A 25,494-nucleotide genomic window follows, 5' to 3' on the forward strand; every position below is an offset into this window, starting at 1 on the left:
GTAACAGTGATGCTGCCCTGCTCATTCATGATATCGCCTCGGCGCACAGGGAAGAGCAGGTGCAGCATTGCAGAAAGGTCGAGGTTGGGCTTTGTGAATGTTGGCCAGCTACTCTGGGGCCTGGGAGATGTCCACAATAACAGACCTTTTTTATGTCCTTTTTCTCACCCAGAGATGCTCCGCTGGCTCTCATTGCAATTAAAACCAAGTGTCCATCAGTGGCTATCTCTGCTCTGTGTGGCCCATATGTTTGGGTGCTGATAGAGCGTGGATTACTCTGTTTGGGACACAGATAACAGGCTGTTTATAACCTTGGCAGAGTCTGGGGCCTAATCTGGCAGGAGCATATTTCCCCTTGCTCTCTGATAAAGGCCTGTTAGCAGCTTTATCACACGGGCAGATAGAAGTCGAGCCAGAGCGAGACGAGCACAGCTCTGAGCCCAATCTGGCACCACACACACGGTTCTGCCGCTTTATTTTTAGAAGCCTTCTCAACCTCCCCCCAACACACATACACACATTTACACAAACACCAGCCCCGCTCCCTGTCAGAAAGAGCAATTAATTTCTACATCTGCCTTCTCGAGCAACACAAGGACCAACAAACAAATTAAAAGGACAATGTCCCCATTCATCATCATAGCATTTGGAGCTGCATTATGAGAAAAGAAACGAGAGCAGCGAAATGGAAGCCATTCTCTCTTATACATGTCATCATGTTTGCTGTAGTTTGTTATATATAATGTAGCACCTAAACATAATTAGTCTTAGCCTGCATTTATGGGAGCTATTCTTTATGTATGAATGGCCATCTCAGTTCATTTAAATAAAAAAAGAACCCATCGTTGTCTAAATAAAAGGGATGGGGTTTTATAGCCTGTTTTCTGCTTATACCTCTAAGTTGCTGTGGGATACGTGCAGCCTTGCTCTGCTATTTTCTGTATCCCCATCTTGATGGCTCTGCGTAGGCGCAATTAGAGAGAGCACTCCTTTCACAGCCAGAGAAAATTGTCGTCCTCTGTAAATTGCTTTTGCCGCAGCTTAAAGAAGATCTCTTGTTACCCTCTCATTCAGTCTTTCTCGCAGCCCGCTCTCCCCCTCTTTCAGGAAAATTGCTTTCTCGCAATCAACAGATTGCTTGCTGCACTTAGGGGTAAATACAGGTAGACTAGAGCATTAGCATAACATTATTCAGACAAGTGTCAACCTCTAGGCAGTTAGCGCTGCATCTAAGCTCAGTGTGAGGTGAAATGAAGTGCTACAGAGTTGGAGGAGCTGCTGCTGCTGCTGCTCATGCCGAGATTTTCCGAGAGGAGCCTGAATTGGCCAAAAGTGTAAGAGTAAGAGGAGATGATGCACTTAAGTGTTTCTGCACTCAAAGAGGGGTAAAAAAAACAACAACAAAAAAAAAAACACAAGTCATCTTAAAGGAATTGAAGCATGGAAATGTGACAGCGAATCTTGCTTCAAGGTGACTTAACGTGTGCAGTTTACTCCCTGTCAGGCTGCTGGAGGAGTCAGATCCTGGATTCTCTGGAGGTCTGCAGCATGTAGGTCACACCAGCCTCATCATCCAACTGCAAACCGTGCAGGATACAGGCTTTATTGGTGCGGTGGTGATATATGGCACGCTGACACGAGGCTGGAGACAGAGCTGGATATTGGACCAGTCCTGCTACAGAAAAATGTTAATGCTTTTTTACTCGCGTCGGTTAGCTCAAATTAACCTCACAAGCAAGAGTCTAATTAAGTTTCCTCATTGAAGCTTAACACCACTCCTCTCGTCTGTGGATGATTTGATCCCCTCTGTCCTTGGGGATGGGCTGTGAAGAGCAGCAGGCGCGATCTTTCACCGAAGGAGACACCCTCTCCGTCCTCTACTATTACTCCACCCTGTTCTCTGTTCTTTCTTGATTGACAACAGGGGTTCCTTCTGACCTACATTTGCATCTGCTCCGTGACCCAAAAAGGGCCCACGTAATGAGCTGCTTGGTCATTTTTTTAAAAATCCCCAGCACTCAACTTGTGTGGTTGCGTTTCACTGTGTTGTGGTAGCAGTGTCCCCAGGGCTTTGTGTCTGGAGCTGCACGGCTGCACAAAAGCACCGTCCCATCCAGACGCCTGCCTGCATGGTCACCCAGGCCATTCTGGGTCATCTGATTACTCTTCACGGTGATTACTAATCAGGGGCTTGTGCTAATATTGCTCAGACGCAGAAGCGAAATCATCACTCAGATCTCAATCTTATTTGTCAGATGCTCTGTCTTCAGTTTTCCTGAAGTGTCTTCTCAAATGTGGCAATAAAACCAAAATCCATTCAGAGTCGTAGCCATGCAGAGCACCGGGTTGTAATATAATCTGACTGTGCAATGAGCCTGTTATTGTTTCCTCCCAAACACCGGGAACAGTCATCTCTGGCAGCAGCTTGTACACAAACAGAGAGAGATCCCCTGGGATCCTAGTGTGGATTCCACGAGCGAGTGTGAAAGCCGTTTGCTGCTCCCAAGACATGCAGCGAATGTTAGTGCAGCACAACCTGTCTGATAAACACGCATCATGACATCGGAAATATGAACATTTTCTTGATAAAGATGCTTTGTCAAAAAATAGCTCTGAATACACTGAAGTGCACTTAGAGAACAAATGGCCTCTTTCTATTCTTACACAGCACTGTCAGATTGGATATATGAGCTGTACAATATTGCTAATGTTGTAACATCTTATTGAATAGACAGACATCACACAAATACCTGCATGCATATCATACATAGAAATAGTGAGGTGATTGAATTTAGCTCCAGCAGAAATATAAATTTAGACTCAGGAACAACCCTGGAACTTGTTTCCTGGTTTCATTTCCTGTCTCTTCACTGTGGGATTTTCTCTTATCAGCATGCGTTATATCATGTGAATAATCTCATTTTCCTGCAGCTTTTTTTTGCAGCTTTCATAATGAGAATTTCCCACAATCCTGATTTTGATGAACATTCTCGCTGCTGTAAGCGTTCCAGAGAAAAACCATTCCTTTTTGGAGGAGAGAAGAATAAGACATATTCACCTAGAAATTGCTTCTCTTTTTATTCATTTCACTCCTGCTTTAGTCCACCTCATTTCAGATATTACTGCTCCCATCTGTGCTGAACAATCAGAAAGGAAGCCTCTTTTGTGGCTCTCATTTTCCTCGGGCCTGCAGTCTCAATGACATAATGTTGTGCACGGGCCTCTGCAGGGCACGTCTTGCTATCTCTCACTGTGGATTCACACTCAAGTAGCTTCACTGTTCCTGATATGTAAAATACCAAATCCTATCATTTCTTTGGCTAAATAACACTGGTCCCAAAGGCGTTGTGTGATGTTTTAATGAGAGCCCCGATTCCCGATGCTCAACGGCATCTTCTCCTCTGCATTTCCTTAAACTGCCAAGTAAGAGCCCCATTAATAATTCAGCTCATTAAAGTGTGTAATTAATCTGGAGCTGTGTAACAGGGAGAGACTGGGGCGCAGGGAGAAATCTCTCCAGGGGGGCACAAGAGAAACATTGGGCTAAGAGACACAGCACACCCGCTGTGATGGAACCAGTTTCCCGGCACACAACCAGTCCTCCTGCATCATTTATCTGGCAGGAAAAAAGCCACAGAGAGGCGCCGCCGCTTCTGCTGCTACACCCGAGACATCTTCAGGCAACTCAGCCAATCAACAATTCAGCACGGGTACACACAGGGGCAGGCACTCTGTGGACTCTGTGCTTGCCTGCACGTCCTTGTGAATGTGGAGAATCTGTTCTGGTGTCTGTTTATGGAAGATGTAGGAGGTCAGTTTCTTGGAAGGCGGTTTTAGTCGCCATGTACGTCCTGCAAAATATAAATCCAAAAATACAAATATCCAAAAGTTCTTTTTTTTAATTCAAATAATTGACATAGTCGTAATTAAAGAGCCGCACATGTTATATGTTACTGCGATATTTAATGTATAGGTTGAATCACTGTTCAGTGTTTTACTGGCATGTAAATATATTATGCTTTAACAACACAACACAAAAATTATATTTTTGAAGTCATATTTATGTGTTTGTGTGCATATTACCTTCCCAATTTAAAGTTTCTACTTTTATAACCATTAAACATCAGATATGTTGCTTTGGTTTGTGATTACATGCTCCGTCACTGGAAGCTCAGCTGTTTCACAACGCTTTTTTACATTAGTGCTAATACTGCTCCACAAAGCCACTTCACACAGTCAAAACAGATAAAATATCATGTGCTCTCTATGTAGTTATTGTAGATGCTCAAAGCTAAACCCAGTTAACCGTTTAAGTAATTGAGGCTTTTTTGTACCACCTAGATGAGTTTTTTTTTTTAAATCATATGAAAAAGTCTCATTTGCACCGACAAAAACTAATAAATGTAGTCCTGTTAAACGATGCTAGCTGTATGCTAACTAATCAAATTTATTACATAATTTATTCACAACTAATGTTATAATAATATAATTATACTAGATAGTCTTTGCAAATAAAAGTATGAAAGAAGCAGGAAAAGATCCCAATGAATGTCTTTTGTATGTTTTTAAAATTGTAACATTATGGTCAGCTACTACTACGACCATGCTCCTACACCTCTGTCTGTTTTAACTTTAGCAATTAATGCTCAACCAAAAAGCCCCACCATGAATGTAAAGTGCCTAACAATCCATTTCCTCAACTTCATTGTCACTTCCTGTAGTTACACGTTTGACTTTTTAAGGTAGTATAATTTATTCAAAGCAGCTTTCATGTCAAAAATGCCAAGGTGACATTCAGCTGACTAGAACGGAAGCGTTTCCTGCACATATGTTCATAGGTGCATTGACATTTACATGCTGCAGAATTACAAAGTTTGTCACACTGACTGATAACACATTAGCCGCATCACCAAAATCAGAAAAAGATGCCGTATTGCTGATTTGTGGCGAGAAACTACTCTTCAGCTCTCACACAGAGCCTCACTTGGTCACAGTTCAAGGAATCCTTATAAAAATTACTGTTTATTTTATGTGTTTTTGGAAAATACTCCTGGTAAGCCAGTGTGAGACTCACTGTGTTGGCCTCAAACATCAGTGAAGACTCTGGGAAAAGCAGAAACCTGGAACCAGACGCTGTGAATAATTTATGCTTTAAAATGGACGTGGGATAATTTATCAAATTTATTGCCAGTTAATTTCATTTTCATCAACAGATTAAATGATTTTATCACTTCTAATAGTGTCCCGCTTATTACAGCATCTTTATCAATCCTTTTTAATTGTAATTTAGGCGGATAAAACTTAAACTGTGATGTATGACTAGCAGCCTCTGAAAGCTACTTTGTTATCACATTGTGTTGAGAGATTTCTCAGTTAGTGAACCCATTTTTGAATAGTGCGGTAGGTTGAATTACATTGTACAACACAGATATCTGTGGACTGAATTTGTTTTTAAGTTACAAAACTCAAAGGATATCATCAGTTCTCAAAGGCACAAAGCCCAAACAAGGCAACTGAGGTGATATTTGTGCTGTTTGCTTTCAGATGTTTCAGGTAGACCTCAGTAAACAGTGGCATTTACACTCAGCATGCCTGCTGCCACTCACGAGCCCTCAGCTGCTCCAGATGTGGCTTAATTTACTGCGACTTGGCTAATCATGGTGATTAAGGATTAATTACTGTTAATCACTTTTACATAAACTGGTTGGCGGTAGGAGAGCTGTGCTCTGAGAAACATGCCACACATCACTGTGTGTAGTCAAATAGATGGAATGGGACAGAGCTGGAAGCTGCCAGGCCTCTCAGTCCCGGGTTTCTGTGCATTTCTGATGTAGCTTTTTAACTCCAGAGTTCACCAGTATAAGGAAGTCAACCTCTAATAATACTTAATTCTGGTCGTGTGGTGCCAGTTTGGTTTTCACTGAACATATGTGGGGATTGGTTAAGTCTCGGCATACCGAAGCGGGAGCATGTTTCTTAGTAACAGGAGAGGCGTTGTCAATATTCAACACAGCAGTTGTGTCTGGTCAGCTGAGGCTAAACAGACACTGCTGGGCCGTGTGACTGTCCTGCTACAGGAGATAAGAATGTGAAGGAGCAAAACCACTGGGAGTTCTATTAACACAGACTGACAAGGGAATCACAGGGACATCAGGGGGTCCGCGGTGAGGCTGACAACAAAGCCGCTGCACTGTACCCCCCCACCCCCGCCCCTCCCGCACAAGCTCAGGGTGGCAGTGTGGTCACCTTCCCTCCTTGGCCTGGTTTCACACTGTGACATGCTCGTCTGCTCTCCTGAAGGAATGGTTTTAATAAGGTGGAGCAGATCAAGGCGACTGTTAATGACATGGCAGGCCCAGTCAACACAGTGCCCGAGGCCCTGGATGGCCCCAGTCTGGTGCATGCTGCTGGACGCTCAGTGTCTCATGAGGGACACTTAGAACACTTGTCTGGATGCTCTTTAACTGCTACCCATCCAAGTGTCGTATGAAAAAGTTCCACAGTGGAGTGAACCCAAGCAGATGGGCTTATATTTGTGCCTTTTGTTACTGATATTTGTCAGTTTAATTTTATGCAGGATCGAATACTTATGAACTGAAAGCACATGATCAAAAGGTACACCATTATAAATGCAAAATGGCTGAGTATTTTATAAATTATGCTAAGGTGTTATATAGAATATATTAAAGCTTTGTGCGACACAGCAAAGCAACAGGATAAGTAAAAATTTTACAGGCTTGTACAAAAATGACTTTTTAGTCTTTGGAGGTCATTTACACTTTCTTGAACACAGCATAAAGGGTTAATCTTTTTATATCTCACAAAAGTTATAAATAAATTAAGAACAATATTAATGCATTGCTTTTCTAATTGATATTAGTGTGTTAACACTACCAGCTGTAGTCACTAGCTGTCTGCTGTTGGTGGTTTAAGTCACTAAGCACTGGTGTCTTTTGGTGCATTTTTAATGCAGTTATCTGACAAAGAGGTCCTGAATAGTTGTCTAAGTCAGTACAGGGGCATACCTGCAGTGTTTATGTGTGCAGCTTCCAAACCAAACTCAATAGGCTCTGCTAATAACACTTCACCCACTTGACCAAATATGGCCACTGCTAACTCGGAAAAAGAAAAAGAAGGATACTGACAGCCATAATACTACAAATCAAGTCACTGAAGCAGGACTTAATAACCCAGTGGGTATTTTATATCATAATGGCTGCATCAGCATATGATCGCATGTAGAGTATCATAGAGGACATCTTTGAATCCTCATGCCACCCACAGCAAAAATAGAAAGTCAGTTATCTTCTCTGGCATCAGTTTTCACCACAAGTCCATTAGCTGACCAATAGGAACACAGTGCACTCCTTTGTATGCCACATGGCAACGAGACAAGCAGGCTAAAGAATAAACCAGGTCTCACTTTTAAGCTTTTTTTTCCAGACAAAGAAAGCAGTTATGATCATCTAAAACACTACAGTTTGTTTGCATTGTTCTCATTGAAAGTTGCCTCTTATAGCTCCTTTTTAATGACATAATACTGTCTCCAAGCCAATTCAAGGCAGCAGTTTATGGTATTCCTCTTAATTGCCTACACTGAACATTGAATTTGTTTGGTATTCTTAACCCAGCACAAGAAGTTTGTGGGGAGGGGTAATTTTTTATACATGTTTCTACACTTTGTGGGTCAGAACCTCGTGAGACTGTGCAGATGAGCTGAAAATGCAACCATGTAAAAAGAGCTCAAACTTTGTCTGCACCTCATGATCTCCAGCAGTGGATACAAACCAATGAAGAATATGAAAAGATTGAAGCTTGAGGTTTTTCTTCTAATTTAGTAACAAAATACATTTCTGCAACTTTTCTAAATGACATGAAAGAAATTGCATCTCACTGCTCAAACTATGACAGGGATTTCAAGATGGTTTGTTTAATTTAATCAGATATACTGAAATATTCTTTGGAAAAGTAAATTTCGCCGTTCTTGGCTGAGTAGATATTAACGGAACTAGATGGAAGCCCGAGGCTGTCAGTGAACTAATTCATCCTGGATGCTGGGAGATTAGGTCAAGCATTTAGTTTTGCTAAAAAACTTTTTTTTTCTAAAATGTCAGAAGAAGAACAACTATATACTAAAAAAAAAAAACCCCTGTAAATTTTAAGTGGTAAGTTTTTGTCTGCTGTGTTATTAGTGGCCCTAAGACCTCGGTGGATCCAATTCTAATTCCCTCCATTAGTGGTATCAGTAGACGATTGCAGTGTGTGCGATCAGGACTTCCTAACAAAGACAATGCTGCTTCTTTCTCTTCTGAACTGGTGGTGACAAAGCAGAGGGACCACATGGTGGATGAGAGAGCAGCGGAGCGCTTTAATGTGAAGGCTGTCAGCTCCACTCCCCTTGGTTTTCACCTTCTGAAGAGCACGAGGCCTTATCGGTTTAATTGACTCTTTATCTTTTTGTTAATTTCCCCTTTAGTGCAGTAACTCCCATTCTGCCTTTTGATATGTCATTTTACACTGGCTTTTGCGTGACTTACAGGAAGTGTCTGTATAGATTAGTATATTTCATGAAAAGGCAGATTTCCTTTTAACAACACAGTAAAGGAGCTCAGTTGCCACTTAACTGTCGCCATTGTCCATTAACCTCTGTGATATTGTCTGTTAACCTTCCTCAATTAAAATGAATCTCGAGACTTTATGCATTTAAAGTAAATGCAGTAAAATAATTTTATTCTTCACACATCCCAAAGCACTTTTTGTGCATATCTTATGAATGAAGTATAATTTTATATCACCGGCAGCGATCCTTGAGTCCTTACAAAGGCAAACAGAGGGGACTTAAGGAGAGCAGGATTTAACAGTTTGATGCCTGTCGTCTTCCTCCTGGTGTATGTTGGTTCTCTTTCCATTCCAGTACACTTGCGACTGTATAATGAATTATGCCGATGTTGAATTAGCATGTAGCTGTCGCTTCGGCTCTGGTGCCTGCCTTGTGACAGGACCACCACAGCACAGGCTTGTGTAGAGAGAGGGGGCTTCTACTGTGATTTATTAACTGCTAAAACCACAATGAAGTGTGTCCACTGAAGCACCAATACAAACAAATAGGGCCAATCCCGTCACTGCAAATCCAGACAGACAGGCTCGACCACTGCCTGACCAGAAAGGGTTAATTATGCAAAAGCGTTTGGCTTTGACCCGACACACAGTAATGTTTTAAAGAAGGACTGTTTAGTGCAGGATTACACCACATTCTGTTTATTACTTTAAAAATATAGGGATTTTACTCACATGCATTTTCTTTGAAAGCTCCAAATTAATGATCTAGTTGTTATTTTTCAAGCGAAGAGAAGATAAGAATATTTTTACAGTTGCGAAAAATGTAAAACCTACTGAAGTTAAAATATTTTCACAACGACATAAGTTAACAACTACTGGATTTCAACTACAGTCGGTCACGATGACGCGTTTGCTTGGCGGAATGTTTCTGATTAAAAAAGGGCTACTGAGTGACTGCAGTCATAAATAAATGGCACAAATAAATAACCATATTTTTAAAATGGCAGTTTTCCATGTGAGATGATGACATTAGCATTCACTTGTTTTTTTCAGGCACTTTCCTGAAGTGCAATTAATCCGTCCCTTGTCCTAGCATGACTCCCTCTGCTAGACGTCATTCACAACACACTACTGTTTAGCTCACGCTTTCAGCACCGTGCATACACTAGCTTATATTTTATGATTCATTTATACACAGTAATGTACACCGTTGATACAGTTCCTACAGCCAAGTTTACAATGGAATATCATTTGAATAAAACGACGTCTCTGTAGGTACAAGATAAGGCCGTATTTTAAAGCAAATTCTTAACACACATAACGAAAATTATCCACAGCAGTTTACTGTCGTATTGCCATAAATAATTTCTGCCAGGCCAGAGTGACAAGCCAATATAACTGCAAGTTTTTCCTGGCATTTCTTTTTTGGTCTCATCCTTTCAGCATGATTTGAAAGTTTTATCCAGCAGTATAGCCTGTAAACTAGAGCCAGCTTGATGTACAGCATTTTTCAGTTGACATTTGCTTATTAATAATAAATTGTTATGGATGTGGATCGACATGAAAACTTTCTGGCTAGTTTGTCCAGCAGAGGGACTCCATTATTCAGTATGCTCAGCTCTGTCTGCAGCACATGTAGCAGAATAGCATCGTAGCTGTACAGATGTTGGAGCAGAGTAGCTGCCATATTTCATGCATATGCATACAGAAAATTAGTCAATATAGAAATACCGGAATTTTTTACTCTGATTAAATTGTGAAGTTTTCTATGCATTTTCTTGTTACTGCTGACTGCTTGCTTAATGCTTGAGCAAATAAAACCTCAGTAAGTTAAGTGGCATCAGATAGGCTGGATAGAAAGATAAGATGATGTTTTATATTCAAAACTAAGCAGAAGTTTGAATTTTAATAGAAGTATCAACCCAAATACATATTTACTCTGTGTTTTTAGCCCTATCTTCTGTGCACCACTGAAAAACTGACTGAAAACATGAGCGGCTGAAGTCTTTGCTGGCAAAGAGCTCTTCAAAATGTCAAACCAGGCAGTTGTTGATCTGACTGAGCATGCTGTCACCTGACCGGCATCGAGTGTCACTTTTGGCTGTCTCTCCCCGTGCCGCTCCTCGTGACGTAACAGTGCAGCTCACAGTATCTGGGTGCAGAATGGGAGGCCTCCAAAGGTCTCCACCAGTCTGAACTAAGGCATCCAATCTCTGTCAGAGGCCTTTATGTTTTACCGTCCATCTCGCTAACTATGACAGACCAGCCCAACGTCATTAATTAAACATAAGGCTTCCCCCCAATCACCCGATCTCCGTGACAGGCTGCCATGCCAACAGTCCCTGTCGACATGCCTCCGAAATCTAGAAGGGGATTACATATGGTAATGTTTTTTGACAGCCTGCCATTTGCCTCTGTTAATCTGATAGGATAAGATATCTGGACTGCAGAGCATGGTGTGCAGTAACTCTTTGAGTCTGATATTGTTATGCCACAAAAAAACTGAATCATTTCGAAGATGCAGGCAGTGTCCTGGAAGAAATCTTAATCCCCTGACAAGCTTTTGATACAATCCCAAATATTGTCACTGACTCAAAAGTATATTTTTAGACTTGGATCTGGCTTGTATTTGCTGTCAATTTTAATATTCCGCACATTCTTGAATCATATCAAGTATGGTGAGATGATGTGACAATCTATAATGGACCTGTGTCCTTCCACAGCATTTCTCCAAAGACACTAGTTCTGTTGCCCCAGGCTACCGGCCCACTTTCATTTTGCCACGGTTCGTTCTCCTTCAGAGGGAGAAGACGGGTTATTCTCTGGTCTTTGTTCAATTAAGACCAACCCCAAACTCAGAGCCTCTCTGAAATGGTGCATCTCTGTTGCAAGTTGTTCAATTAATATTTCAATACCCACAGACATCTTCATGTAAGGCCATGAGCCAGTCTTCTCGGATGACTAATAAATGGGAAACGGAGAATGTTACACATGTGCTCGCTGAAAAACAAGCAACGTGGGGGGAGCGGGAGGAGGTTTAGGCAAGCTGCTCTCCCCCAAACAAGGACGTTAATCATCTCCAAGCATGATATTCCGAGCTTACCCTCAAAGAGCAAAAGCTTTTTCCCTCAGCCTCGCGGAAATGAAATAAATATTCCCAGAGAAACAACCAGACAGTTAAACATCCACCTCTCCAAAAGCCAATTGCCCTTGGCTTTTATTAAATATCGATTTGATTTGTAAAAGGCCAGATGTTGGGAAGTTAAACAAATGTCGTGTTCTCCCATTCCAGTTTACTTTTGTCTTCTCAGCCGGTGACATTTTGTCTCTCAGCATGTACACAGAGCAGTAAAACCACCAACCATCCTCTCCCAATCCATCCACACAGAGACACCATGAATACGTGATTTCTTCCCGGCAAAATCATCTATTGTGCATCCGATTCATAAATTCATTAATAACAACAGCTACTGTGGTAAAAAAAAAAATCCCATGTTTTTATTAACGCATAAGCAAAGCAATAAAGCCTGGTGCGTGCCTCCTTGAGAGAATTGCTTGTCAACAACAGGAAGGGGGGGGGGGGGGGGGGGGAATAAGGCATCGTCTGACAACAAGCCATCTTTGAAACACCTCCAAGAGAGAAATGGCATCCATTAGAGACATACAAAAAAGCGCGTGCTTGTCGACGAGCAGTGGGGGGAAATCTCTCGCACACACATCCACAGATAATTGTTTATCCCTGAGAGAACCTTCAGTGTTTGTCTGCGGGTGGCTAAGTAAGTTCACCAGCACTATTGGACAGGGAGTGCCCACCAGACCCAAGGCTCGAAATACATTAGGATGAATCAATTAGGCTGCCATTAGCCAATAAAGTGGCCCTCACTGAGTCGTGTAATTATGACCCACAGCAAAGCCAATTTTATGGAGGCACATTATCCCTTTCTTTTCCTTATTAATTGTATTTGTTTGAGATAATCCCTCCATGGTTTTAATTATGCGCTTTAGGTTCAGGGTGGAAGAAATAAATCATCATTTGCTTCAATCACTTCCAAATACTGCAGGTCTGCAGTTTTGTTTTGTTTTTTCTCACCGTAAGGGAAGCTACCCATCGCGGGGCAATGACTGCACTGATTAGGCACTTAAATTAAAAATGAATGCAGAAATCCAGATTAACCCCACTCAGAGCGAGTTCCCGTCAGATTCTGCGATAAGATGCCAGGAAGAGCTGATATTATATGCAGCCAGCTACTTAGCTTGTTCCCAGCTCAGAGGACACTGTAAGTGTGACAATGTGCTGTCAATGAGGGATGACAGTACACAGCCAACATGGCGTAATGCATTGTTCCTTCCTGGGTCCCTCCTGACAGATGCTCTCCAAGACAGCTGGATCAGCAGCAAGAATGGAGCCGGGATACGAGGGGAGGATATGATATGCGGGCTGATTAGCGAAGGTATACACGTGTCAACAAGCGAGGCCTGGGGATCACGTCGGAGTTTGTGTTAATTGTCAGTTTAAGACAGCGTTACCTACTGATTTTGAGCACAATGCAGGGCTTTGAATAAGCAGCATTGCTGGATGCAGTCGTTTTCTTTCCATTTGTCCATGACCTTTCTTATTCGTAGAGAAAAAATGTCAGCCTGCTAGAACTTTTTCTGTTTCCCATCCAAGAGATCTCCTAAGAAATGACCTTCTCTGCAACAGGCACTCTTCTAAGACTGATGTTGGAGGAGCTTCAAGCCAAGTAAAATAAACACTTTGAATGTTAAGCTGGAACTTGGCAGACATGAACTGAATCATTTTTGTGGACACAGGGAATTTTTATGTTCCATTTTCATTTGACAGTCTAGACATTTTATGGGTTAGGGAAGAAATCTAGTCTAGGACTTTTGCCTGAAACATCTGTGAAGACATGCTGATGTTCTCTGGACTTTTACTCTTTGTTCCTGGACTTGGGAAGCAGGAAACGATATCTTGTCCCATGTGCTTTATGTCAATTTTGAAAAGATCATTTTTATTACAGATGCACCAAATGTAAAGTCCTGGGCCAATTTCAAAACACCCAAACTGTATTATAGTTTTTGTCTTAGCCACTTTAGAGATGTGTCACACATTATGTTGTCTAATGTTTATTCTTCTGTAATCTTTTGCTCAAAAACACTCTGTACTCTGCCATATACAGTACTCTGTGTATGGCTTGTTTAGTGAGACGCAAATACACAACAGTGGCAGCACAGATTACACGTTTCACAGATTTACTAAGATTTAGGGGCTCTGTGACCATCTTGGATTGTGAAGCCGAGGTTGCTGGGGGTTCTCCAGCTTTCCGAGTTGGAGATCCAACTTGAGGGGACATTCCAGTTCCCACTTAAAATTAATCAGGGCATTCGTTTTAGAATTACTGTAGTCAGTAATCTCAGGCAGCTGTGCCAAACAGCAATATTTCTGTTAAATTAACAACATTTTATGATAGTCATGTAATAAAAGCACATTCCCAGTGTTCCTTTAAATGAACTGTCATTGGGAAACCAGAGCTGCTGCAGAGAATGCTGGACTAATGCTGTGTTCTTCTGCTTTGCTAGCAGTTTAATAAATAGTGAATAAACTGAATGTCTCATTAATAATAACCAATAACTAACCAACTAATAAGGCAGCATTAGAAAGCATTGTTTTGTTTTTTTGCTGATTTTGGTCTTCATTTCCTCCTTTATCCTAATGAAACAAAGCATCTTCATAACTGATGAGTTAATGAGTGGTTTTAAAGTCTAATACATCATCACACCGTCTGAACAGTTAACTAGAGGAAAAATGATGTAACAAAACAGAAACACCGGCCATTGCCAACATTAATTAATCAAATAGGTCCACTTAAATATCAATCTTCTACTTACACAGCACATTAACAGGCTTTAATTTTGAAGAGGTGTTATTTAAGTCAACTCTTTACGTCTAAAACTCAGATAGATAGTTTCAGTATGGCTTGACCTATAAATCCTGCAACCTGTTTTCAGTTCAGTGTTACCATAATGTAAGTTGTCAGCCTTCTTTTTTCTTCTTTAAGTATGTACTGCTGTGAGATGTTTTCCTACTAAAAATTACTTCCAGAAAGGGCAGCTAGTCCATGGGATATTGTGGTGTGCTCCTATTTTAACACCCACTTTAGATCGGCATTTATGAGGTGGTAAATGTAGAAAAAGTGCCTCTCTGTACTGGTGAGCATTCAAGAGCCGTGGGAGCGGCAGCGGCGGCGGGGCCACTGCTGATGTACGTTAACTAAAGCAGACAGGCGGGTTTAGAGTTTCTGATGGAGCAGGTTTGATTGGGTCATAACGTGGCAGCAGTTGTGACGGTGTGGAGGTAAGGCGCGTGTGAAGCCATCTGAGATTTTCCCCTCTAAGCCTGTCTATACATTACTGGAGTGATGAAAGAGTCTTGGTAACGAGACAGGATGTTTGTACTGTCTTGCCATCTCAAGAGACGTCCCCCCCCCCCAACGCCGCCATTTCTCCTCCAATACTCCTCCCACACTCAATCTACCTCCCGCTGAGTCTATGGCCTGAAACCCTGACCTCTTCCACTCGCCAACAGTTGCCATATTTGCATTTCCAGTCCACTTAAAGGCAAAGGTGGGGGTGAATGTGGGAGCCCCCCTCCTCTTCCCCTACAAGTACAGCAGGCTTCATTCTCATCCCAGTGACCCCCTGCCCAGGACTACCAACCCGGACAGCAGTCTGGGGTTAATGCACCAAGCACTCCTATTGTCTCTGAATTAATGAAGTGCTCCGTGCCTGTCCCTTCTCATTCAATGACAACGAGACAAATGACAAGTGGTATTGTTTTAAATGGCTATCGACACTCAAGGGGCGCAAAGTCACAGAGTCAGGGCTCCTGTTAGGTCCGATAACGGTAACACCAGCTGCCGTCAGAGTGCCTTCGATGTCCACTCTGGGGTCAATTTGAATGCTAGCAGCACAACGCTTCACACAGGAGAAGGGATTTTATATTGAAATGGATGGTTCTCAGATGGAGGAGGAAGAGTCTGAGCCTGTGTTTTCACCTCAGAAAATGGAAGGTGGGGACTTGGATGTCCTAAAGAATGGCAAGGGAGACCTCTAGTGGCAAAGAGGAGTATTTGATCAGATTGTTTACTGACGCTATTAATACTTAAACCATACTGTTTTAGGTGTGAAATCAGCTCACACCTAAAACCCACACAGGCACATACACAGCTGCAACTCTGAATGAGTGCTGTAAAGAATAAATAAAGTCCTGGTGAAAAGTTTAAAATATTGGGGGTGATCAGAGTGACTTTCAGAATATTTCTTAAAAGAATTTCCACTTGCCTCAGTGCAATTTCTACTTGATTTAAATGCAAGATTATAGTCAAATTGTACCCATTTTGATTTTAATTCCCAAAATGATTATAGCATTGTTTTGGAAAAATGAGAAATTATCTCAAACCTACTCGTATATAGAAAAACGTCAAGATATAAGGACAAACAAAGACTATTTAAAAAAGTCTGGGGTCCTTTTTTAACCGTGAATTTGGATTACTCTGTATCAAATGGGAAGAGCAGTTTTCTTTCTGCTTTGTTTGTTTGTTTTTAAATTAATGTTAATATCCATTTAAGGAAGAAAGGTTGACTAAAATAACAGGAAACAAAATATTATTTCAGATGTCGGGTTTTGTCAAAAAAATTTAAAAAATGTAAAAAAAAAAAAAAAAGACGACGTAACCCAAGAAAAAATAAACGAATTCCACAACCTAGAAACTGAGAATAGGGAAATATTTGTCAAAACAGTTGTTGCTTATTATTCTGTCAGTATATTAACCAAATAAGGGGACTAATTACTTGAGCTCAAGTGAATCTGGCAGCCAGCTGAGCTGATTAAAAAAGGAAGTGTGGGTGACCAGAAGCCTGATGGGAGAGCTGTGCGATTTTTTTTTGGGGGGGGGGGGGGGAGAGTGGACAAATTGTGGAAAATATCTAAAACATGCAAATCAAAGAAGCTTATGTCTCCAAAAGGAGTGTATCTAATTTGATCATGAGAGCTTCTTTCCATAGATCGTCTTCAGGCCTGTCAAAGTCATTAATTTCTTGGGGTATTTGTGGAAGTAGCTTTGGATGAAAAACAAATGTGAAACCAATTAGGAGGTTGAATTTGAAAGTTGAATAGATAAATGAGAGGAGGCAGCACCATCTTCAAATGGTCCTTTTTTACAGCAGACCCCATGTTTCCTTCAGTGAGGCAGACTTCAGTCTCCCTCAGCCTGTGTGTCGGTCTTTGTTATACTGCACGGCTCACGCTGAGCTGGTGGATGTGTGGGTGCAGCTCAGGGGTGTCAGCTGCACGGTTACGGCTTGTTACGGTGCATCACACCGCTGCAGGTGCGACCTTTATGACTGACCTCTGGCCCTCTCCTGTCATCGCAGTGCTGAGCATTCGCGGCGCCCAGGAGGAGGAGCCCCCAGACCCCCAGCTCATGCGACTGGACAACATGCTTCTGGCAGAGGGCGTGTCCGGACCGGAGAAAGGCGGAGGTTCTGCGGCAGCGGCGGCTGCAGCGGCCGCCTCTGGAGGGGCAGGGGCCGACAACTCAGCAGAGCACTCTGACTACAGGGCCAAGCTGTCCCAGATCAGACAGATCTACCACACAGAGCTGGAGAAGTATGAACAGGTAAGAGCAGACGATGCACCTTAGACCAACACCTGACAGAGTGGGAAAATAGGGCTGTGACGTATAGAGAATTTCTACAGAACCATAACACACTGATTTTTTGAAATAGTGTTTTTAGTGCACGCACACACACACACACACACACACACACACACACACACACACACACACACACGTATGACCAGCTTAATGATGTTAGGGAGTTTCCTGTGCATTTGCTGTGACAGCAGGACACATCAAAAGCAACATCACGATGTGCACTTTAATGCCATTTTAGCTTGTCGTGCATCTCCACGTTTTTGTAGCCTGGCACGCACACCACAGCAGGGCTAGAGGCTCAGGCCTGCAAGCACGGTGGTCTCTAAAGGCATTTTTTATGATACATAACTGCCAGAGCAAAGAGATTCCCAGACAGCGCGGGGAGAAGAATTTCTGCAACAGTTGGAAAAGATGAAAAAGTTCTGCTGAAAACTTTGAAAAAAGGAATGAAGCAGTGATATATTCTGTGCTGCGAAGCCTGAAGCGACTCAAGTTTGAGTCAAGGTTATTGAGCTACAGTTCGATTAATTAAACAATGGCCTTAACTGCCGCTTAAAGCTGCTTTCAGTGTATCCTTAAAAGTCTTTAAATTAAATAAGGTCATAATGAAACATCTTATATGTACTTGTAAGAGCCCTTTAAACTTGAGATGCTGTTTTTATGTGAGACTTGTTCTAATACTTTTTATACTTCGAGTAGCTATTATTTTATGCGGTCCATATATCTTTCCTCGCGGATTTATGCGTGAACCACAAAAAACAAAGAATGCAATAAGATGTGATGAGCAAGTTTAGGAGATGCACCTGGGATGACTTGGCAGGGGATGAAACTATTTGAAGGCAGCTTGTAAGCTTTGCCTTGTAAGATGGATCTTGATGAGGTTCCAGTTTGATTTTAAAAAGTGTGAAACGTGATAGAAAAATAATGTTTAGTAAGCAATGATTTATTTTATTTGTCAAGTAAAATGACCAAAACTTTTCTTAGTTTCAGATTCTCAAATGTGGCAATTTGCAGGTTTATGTGTGATAGAAAATGGAATATTATGAAGTTCCAAGAGTTTGACGAGAAAAACATGTTTTTTACTACTTTATCACATTTTACTTCAGGGTTTTCCAGCTCTGCACACTTTGAAGATGCAGTCCTTCTACAGAAAGTACAAAATCAGTTCAAAAACTGATTATATATTGCTGAGCTGGTCCATCTTCCTATATCTGCTTTTCCCTCCTGAACTTTAATCCAGATTTTTTACTCCTCGCTGAGGCAGGATCACTCTTAAATCAAGTGGCAACCCTTCGACTGTTTCCTCAGTACACGTCAGTAAGAATTCACTTTAGACTGTGTCTTTACCCCAGAATAGTCCATCATATGCAGCCTCTGTGTGTATTCCAAGTATAGTCTTGAAGGGATGCTTTAAAGGAAGGGGGTGATTTTCTCTCATTGCCTTGATAACCGATGCATTCATGACAATAGCATCCCTTTCAGATGAGGCGAGTAAGACAGATGAACACAGAGATAGACAGACACAGACAAAGCCTGACACGGCGAAATCCAGGGAGAGATCGACAGGAGGAGAGGAAATAAAGAAGAGGCGGCAGTAAGAGGCGCGGAGTCGGAGTGTAATATCGTGGCAGATTCACGGCTGGTGTCACATGGGGGGGTGCGATGAATAAAACGTTGTGGCATGTTCGTCTCTCAGGGTTGGCTATGCTGTAAAAAGTGTGTCTGAGAGGGGAACAGCTGTCATTGGTTCCTCTCAACATACTGCCATCACCATTTCTGTTAAATATGAAATATATCAGTGCTTATATTCCCCCTTGGCTCTGCGAGAAAGCTTGCCCCAGAACTACATTAAGAAAAGCGCACGATTTGTGAATTTTAAATACTCGACTCTGCGCGGCAAATTTGACAAATTGAGGTCTCGTCTGCAGTTTTGTCTGACCTTAAGTGAAGTGTGCTCTTGAACGTAATCCTATGTGTGTGTGTTTATCTTCCCTACAGGCGTGTAACGAGTTCACCACCCATGTGATGAACCTGTTGAGAGAGCAGTCACGCACGCGACCCATTTCGCCCAAAGAGATCGAGCGCATGGTGAGCATCATCCACCGCAAGTTCAGCGCCATCCAGATGCAGCTCAAACAGAGCACCTGCGAGGCCGTGATGATCCTGCGCTCCCGCTTCCTCGATGCCAGGTGTGTGCCTTTGCATACAGGTTCAGGTCGTACACGGCACGCTCTGTGCTGCAAATTACAAAATCCTCTACGTGTGCTCTCCTTCTCTGCCTGATATCCATATGAATGGCTGATGTAGGAGGCCTATCATGCCATAAATGTGGTGTAACACATGCTGTTTACCACACATGCTGGACTGGTTTGCATGACTGGGTGCCATTTGGACTTGTATACCCAGCAACACTGGCCAATGAGAGCTTCGTGCATGATCCAAAACACTAACTGCTTCCTTTTTTTTAATGTAATCGCTTGTTCTCTTTGATGCGTGCTTTGGATTTGCATACATTTCTCTAAGGATAAATCTCACTCACTGTCTGAGTTGGAGGCATAACATTTAAATGAGGCATGCACTGCCTTACAAAGCTCCCTATCTATTCTCTTGCAAATGATTGTGGTGGTGCAGCAGCGAAGGGGAAGGGAGAGGAAGAGCTTTCGCTGGTTGAGAGGCACTGCCATGCTCAGCTCCACTGATTAATCTACTGGCTGCTAGAGCCCATGCTGTGCACATTTACATATTCTCATCCAGGCTTTCGAAGCGGGGGACAGAGATTTTAGCACAAATCTCCTCACCGGTGGATCCACGGAAAGAGATTTTCCAGGGTTCCCCTCCAGCTTATGTAAAGCCCTCTTTAGACGTGGCACACGCAGATATGACCTGATGAGTGCAAGAGATGGAGGGGTCGGTCAACTCATGAGCCACCAGCATGTGATATCTGTCTGCTTCAAGGTGTGGTGTTGGCAGGATATCGCTGGATTCATTTTCATATTCAAAGCATGACAGAATGCGTGTTAGCATTTCCTGCTGAGGTTTTACATGGGTGTAAACACACACACACACAAAACAGCAACATACAATAAAGTTGCAATAAAATTCAGTTAAAGCTGTTAAAAATACAGGTGAGCTTTAAAAACCTATTTCAGTGAAGCTGCATCTCAACAACGTAACCACGCAAACCTTTCATGAGCGATCGAAAAAGTGATCAAAAGCTTATAAAGAGAGAGAATGCAGAGTTATGACTGATAAAGTCAGCAGTTTGAAAAAAATTTGTAACCCAAGTTTCACTGTTGACACCAGAGCACGTTTTTGACACATTATTTAAAACTGCTCTAAAATTGAAGCATGGACCTCCGTTTTTTTAACTGTGAACAATGTCAAACGTGGCCATCGAGAGCATTACTACTGAACTGTACACTTCCTCTAAGCGTTTGGGAACATTGTAACATATTTCAGTTTGTAGTTTTAGTTTTGTCACCTGCAAATTCTTTATTTAGTTATTATTCTCACTAACTTTATAGCTGTTTTAAAAAAAACTATTGATCAACCCACTGTACATTACTATACTGCAGATATATCCTTTATCCTTGAAAACAGTGACGTATTTAATAGTTAATTCCTCCTAGATAAGGTGTAATTAATAAAATAAATGCTAGAGCTGTTCCATATTTGCTGGTGTAATGCAGTCAGAATATCAGATTTTCACCACAATGAAATTTGAAATTATATTATCAAACATAGAGATTACTCAAATTACTATTCAGCGTATTTTATCTCTTTTTTGTGAGTATGAATGCAAAAAAGACATGTGCAAATGCACAATTATTTATGATACGTTTAATTGACATCCCAGTGATAATTCTTGAGTTAAATGTTATGTTAATGAATGGGTTTAGGTTTAAACTGCACACTTTAAAACTGTAAAATAAGATTTCCATTGTTGTCCTTTAATTATACATATATATTTAAAAGGGGGAAAAAACACTTAACTTAAAAAATTCTGTCTAATCACAGAGCAAGTACACAAATCCAGAGCAGTCATAGTCAGTATATTCCCAAAACAGTGTTACGGTTTAAAGCGGAGCCCTACCCTGGCTGGTTTTAACGTCTGTATGTCTGAATATTCAAAAGGAAAACACTGCTATTAAACCTTTTAAAAAATGGAGACTGTGATTTCTTCTTTATCTCCCCACAATTAATAGTAGATATTGACTTAATTATTATGACCCAGTTATGTGCTTTTATTGCCAGCCCTAATGCTTTCTTCAGATGCTCATAAACAGAGCTGTAGTGCAGCAATTCTGGGCCTAATTGTTCTCTTGAGTCCTGACAAAGTGTCTCAGTGCAAAGCTGCAGCTAAATTGAAAGTTTCTGGTGCAGCAGAGGTTTTCACAAAGGGGGGTAATGTACATCCAAATCAAGGCCAGATAAACCCGCAGAGACCGTGCTGGTGTCAAGCCAACATCACGGATGCTCGGCTTATAACTGATGACCGGCTTGAGTTGGTATCGGCGTGCTGAAAACCACTTCCTCCATATTAAAGCAACCACAATATTTAATAGGGTGAACTTGCAGAAATGTCATGTTTAAAAGTGAATCCAAGATTTCGGATAAGGTTACATTTGTAGTTGTTGTGCAGTTTATTTTAGATTTTTCCTCAGTTTTGGAGATGGCCGCTGTAGAAATGACTGCCGTCTTATGAATACATTGGAACTAAATGACACTTGCATTGTGGTGCGTAAGTGCCAAGAATACATTTTAAAACTCAGCAGCGATGCATCTTTCCAAAGTCATGACCTGATTACAGTAAGAATGCACAAACTTTGTCATGAGCTATTTTATGGAGGAACAATTTTCTTTCTGTCAACTACAGACAATGAGGGCGAGGCTGGCTAACTAAAGAAAAAAGACACGTCCATCCATCTTTTACAATTTCCCCGATTGTCTCGTCCCATTATATTTAAGAGAAAGCAAACATCTCTGCAGTGGAAAAGTCCCAAACTGTTACCTTGTGGATAAAGGCTGGAGGAGAAATAAGCAAATTTGATTTTGAGATCAGAGCGCTTATGACTTCTCTCTGTAATGATAGTTCCCCAGCGTTTCTTACCAGTTCCATGTTGTTATCGTTGCTCTAAACTTAATTTTATCCCCGTTTGAACCTTCACTCTTTGCAGACGAAAAAGACGAAACTTCAACAAGCAGGCGACAGAGATCCTGAATGAATATTTCTACTCGCACCTCAGTAACCCCTACCCCAGCGAGGAGGCTAAAGAAGAGCTGGCAAAGAAGTGCGCCATCACAGTGGCCCAGGTACACCGCAGATCACCGCCACCTCACAGCACCTGTAGGAACACTGCCGTACACAGAGTAGCAGGACAAAGACGAGTTTTAATATGAAGCTGGCGCAGAGCGTCTTGGCAAGTAACCTAATAATATGTTTTGTGACTGTCATGAGTACAGACAGCGTCTCTAATCTTTTAGCAGTGCCTTTCATTGAGACAACAAAGGACTTAAAGTATAAATACGCCTTGTCATGAGTCTGTAATCTCGTAAATCAAACCAGACAAAGCTATTTTTGACCAGTGACACAGTGTTCCTATTGAAGTAATGCAAGCTAAGCACAACTCAGCTGTCATAGTTCTTATTGATCTAATCTTATAGTGGATCACATGCACCACTTGCAACATAAATTCTAAATACAGTCCAAGTACTTTTACAAAGTGTGACACAAATGGTGAGAAATCCAGCATACTTTGTGCACGTATTTTTTGGGGGGTAAACGAAGTGAAAATAAAATAGACTGAAGTTTCTAATCGAACATCTTCGAGAAAGCAACTAATTGATTAATCAGCAGCTGCTTTCAGCTTGTGAAATTCAGCGCTGGGATCATTTGAGGCATTTGATGATTAAATCTAACGGTAACTTAACCAACATCTGTCTCATGGCGAGTGCGAAGACTAAAACATCTTTGCATTCCAGCACTCAGGTTGTTTCACTCCTGTGAGAGTTGATAATACGGAAAGCAATGACAACACCAAGGTAAACAGCAGTTTGTGTTTTGAATCCATCATTTGGGAATGGATTGTTTTCTCAATTGGTTTCATTAATTTCTAAGGAATGATTGGAGGGTGCAGCTGGGCCTGATTGTGGAAGCAGCTCGGTAGCCGAATGATTTGTAGAGTTTCCGTTTCTTGGCCATAATAAAGGAGAATGTTTACCTACTCTGTGCATTGGAAACTTTGCAGGATTGATTTGGTTTTCATTTTAATGTTGTTTATCATTAGCGCTGGGATTACCCCCCCGGCTTCATCTGGGAGTCCATTAGCCGTAATGGGTGTTAGCGGATGTTGACTGATTGGTGCTTGCGTGAGTTCTGATGATAGCTGCAGTCATGGTGACATAATGAGACTGTTATTGGCAATCATTCCATTCTGGCACTAATGCAGATTCACAGCACCAGTCTGTGAAGCCCATACCTCTGACAGAGGCTCTCTGCAGTGTTTTGCATGCCATTAAGGCCATGCAAGCTAAACACTGCCATGGTTTTTCTGAGAGCCTCTGTGTGGTAATATGTCGTGACAATTAAACTATATTCTTTTGTTTGTCTGCTCAGGTTTCCAACTGGTTCGGGAATAAAAGAATCAGATACAAGAAAAACATTGGTAAGTTCCAAGAAGAAGCCAACATGTACGCTGCGAGAACTGCCGTGAATGCGGCTAATGCATCCTCACATGGAAGCCAAGCAAATTCACCCTCAACTCCAAACTCTGCAGGTGAGACAGGAAGTCCCTGGCTCTGCTCAGCTATTAGATATGTGCCTCCTCTGTGTACTACAACTTAGTCAATTTTAGAGTTTTTTCATTGCTGATGCTGGTAATTTGTAAAGGAGCAAAAAGTAGATCTGTCAGGCAAACTCAGTTATACACAGAACATGCCTAAAACCTGACAAAGCACCATCGTTACTGCTGAACAAATTAAACATTTCCCCTTCACGACTCTAATTACCCCCCTAGTACTAAAATATGTCCGATTAGACGACCTGAACCCCGTGCCAAGTCTCCATAATCTCACTGTCCTCTTGTCTGGGTCTCAATTAATCCTGTTCTTCATGTATGCTTATTAAACTCTGTATTTATCACGGTCTCTGCTGACACTCTAAGGATAAGTCTGGTAGTATTCTACATTTTTCTTATTTTTGGTGAATAACAGTGGAAAAAAGACTAATAGTGAATTGACCCCACTTACTTTTCTTGTTGAGCCACATTAGTGTACAGAGATGATTAACTCTGACGTCTCATCACGATTACCTAATCCTAGGCAATCAAAAAATGTACTTCATATTTTTTTACAACTGTTACCAAGTGCTGCCAATCAGAGGAAAAAAACGTATCATTCCAACCGAAATACATCAAAACTATTCAGGTTTTCCAGAAAAGTCTATTTCTGCCTTATCCGGTATATAGAATTAGGGTTAACGTTGCCACCTTCTATCAAACCATCACATCTACATTCCTTTTTTTACCTTTCATACACACATTGTAGTTTGTTTGGGGGTTTTTTAATATACCACCTATACCATGTTCATATGAAAAATACCTGCAACATAAATTTCAATTCACACTTGCTTAAATTGCCTAAAATATATAGAAAAATGTTAAAGTTGCCTCTTTCATTAGTAGAATGAAGGATTCAAGTCTTACAGGACATTAATATTTAATCAATTTTTTTCTTTTTTTTTTTGCTAAATGTGTAAATAGCCACAGGTGAAATAAAGCTTTTAAAATTAAATACACTACGTGTTTTAATTAGTAGCCTTTATTAAAAACTGCAATGCCCTGCTGTTATGAGATATTACTTATTTTTAGTTAAGAATGAAAGTTAATTTATGTAATCAATTTTTATAGCAATTTTTGTAGTGGATATTAATTTGACCTAGGAACACTTAACAAAAACATTGTTTGGTTTTTACCAAATAACAACGTTAAGATTGAAAACAGAGCGTTAGTTTGCTTTAATGTCTAGCAGTCGTAATTCTGCATTTTAAGCCACAACATTAAAGCTCAGCTCGCATGTTTAGATAGATATATAGAGCTTTAGCCTGAATAGTGAAGATGATCTTCAGGCCAGGAGAAATATAATTTATATAATCATAGTGTAGTGGTTTACACATGTGCCTGACATGTAAAAGATCCCATTCAAGACTGCGACAAGACAA

General features: G+C 41.3%; 1 protein-coding gene across 3 annotated transcripts in view; it reads left to right on the top strand.

Moving 5' to 3' along the window:
* Nucleotides 1-25,494, top strand: part of LOC101471971 (pre-B-cell leukemia transcription factor 1) — a 63,577-nt gene that overhangs the window by 29,717 nt on the left and 8,366 nt on the right. For 2 of the 3 annotated variants that reach the window (XM_004552916.4, XM_004552914.3), the window contains exons 3-6: nt 16,993-17,237; nt 19,275-19,465; nt 22,454-22,589; nt 23,893-24,052. In XM_004552916.4, coding sequence (XP_004552973.1) covers nt 16,993-17,237; nt 19,275-19,465; nt 22,454-22,589; nt 23,893-24,052 — 732 coding nt within the window. The remainder of the gene's footprint in view (nt 1-16,992; nt 17,238-19,274; nt 19,466-22,453; nt 22,590-23,892; nt 24,053-25,494) is intronic. The other variant, XM_004552915.4, reaches the window with a different exon arrangement.

Source organism: Maylandia zebra, linkage group LG23, assembly GCF_041146795.1.
Source record: "Maylandia zebra isolate NMK-2024a linkage group LG23, Mzebra_GT3a, whole genome shotgun sequence".
NCBI classification, from domain to species: Eukaryota; Metazoa; Chordata; class Actinopteri; order Cichliformes; family Cichlidae; genus Maylandia; species Maylandia zebra.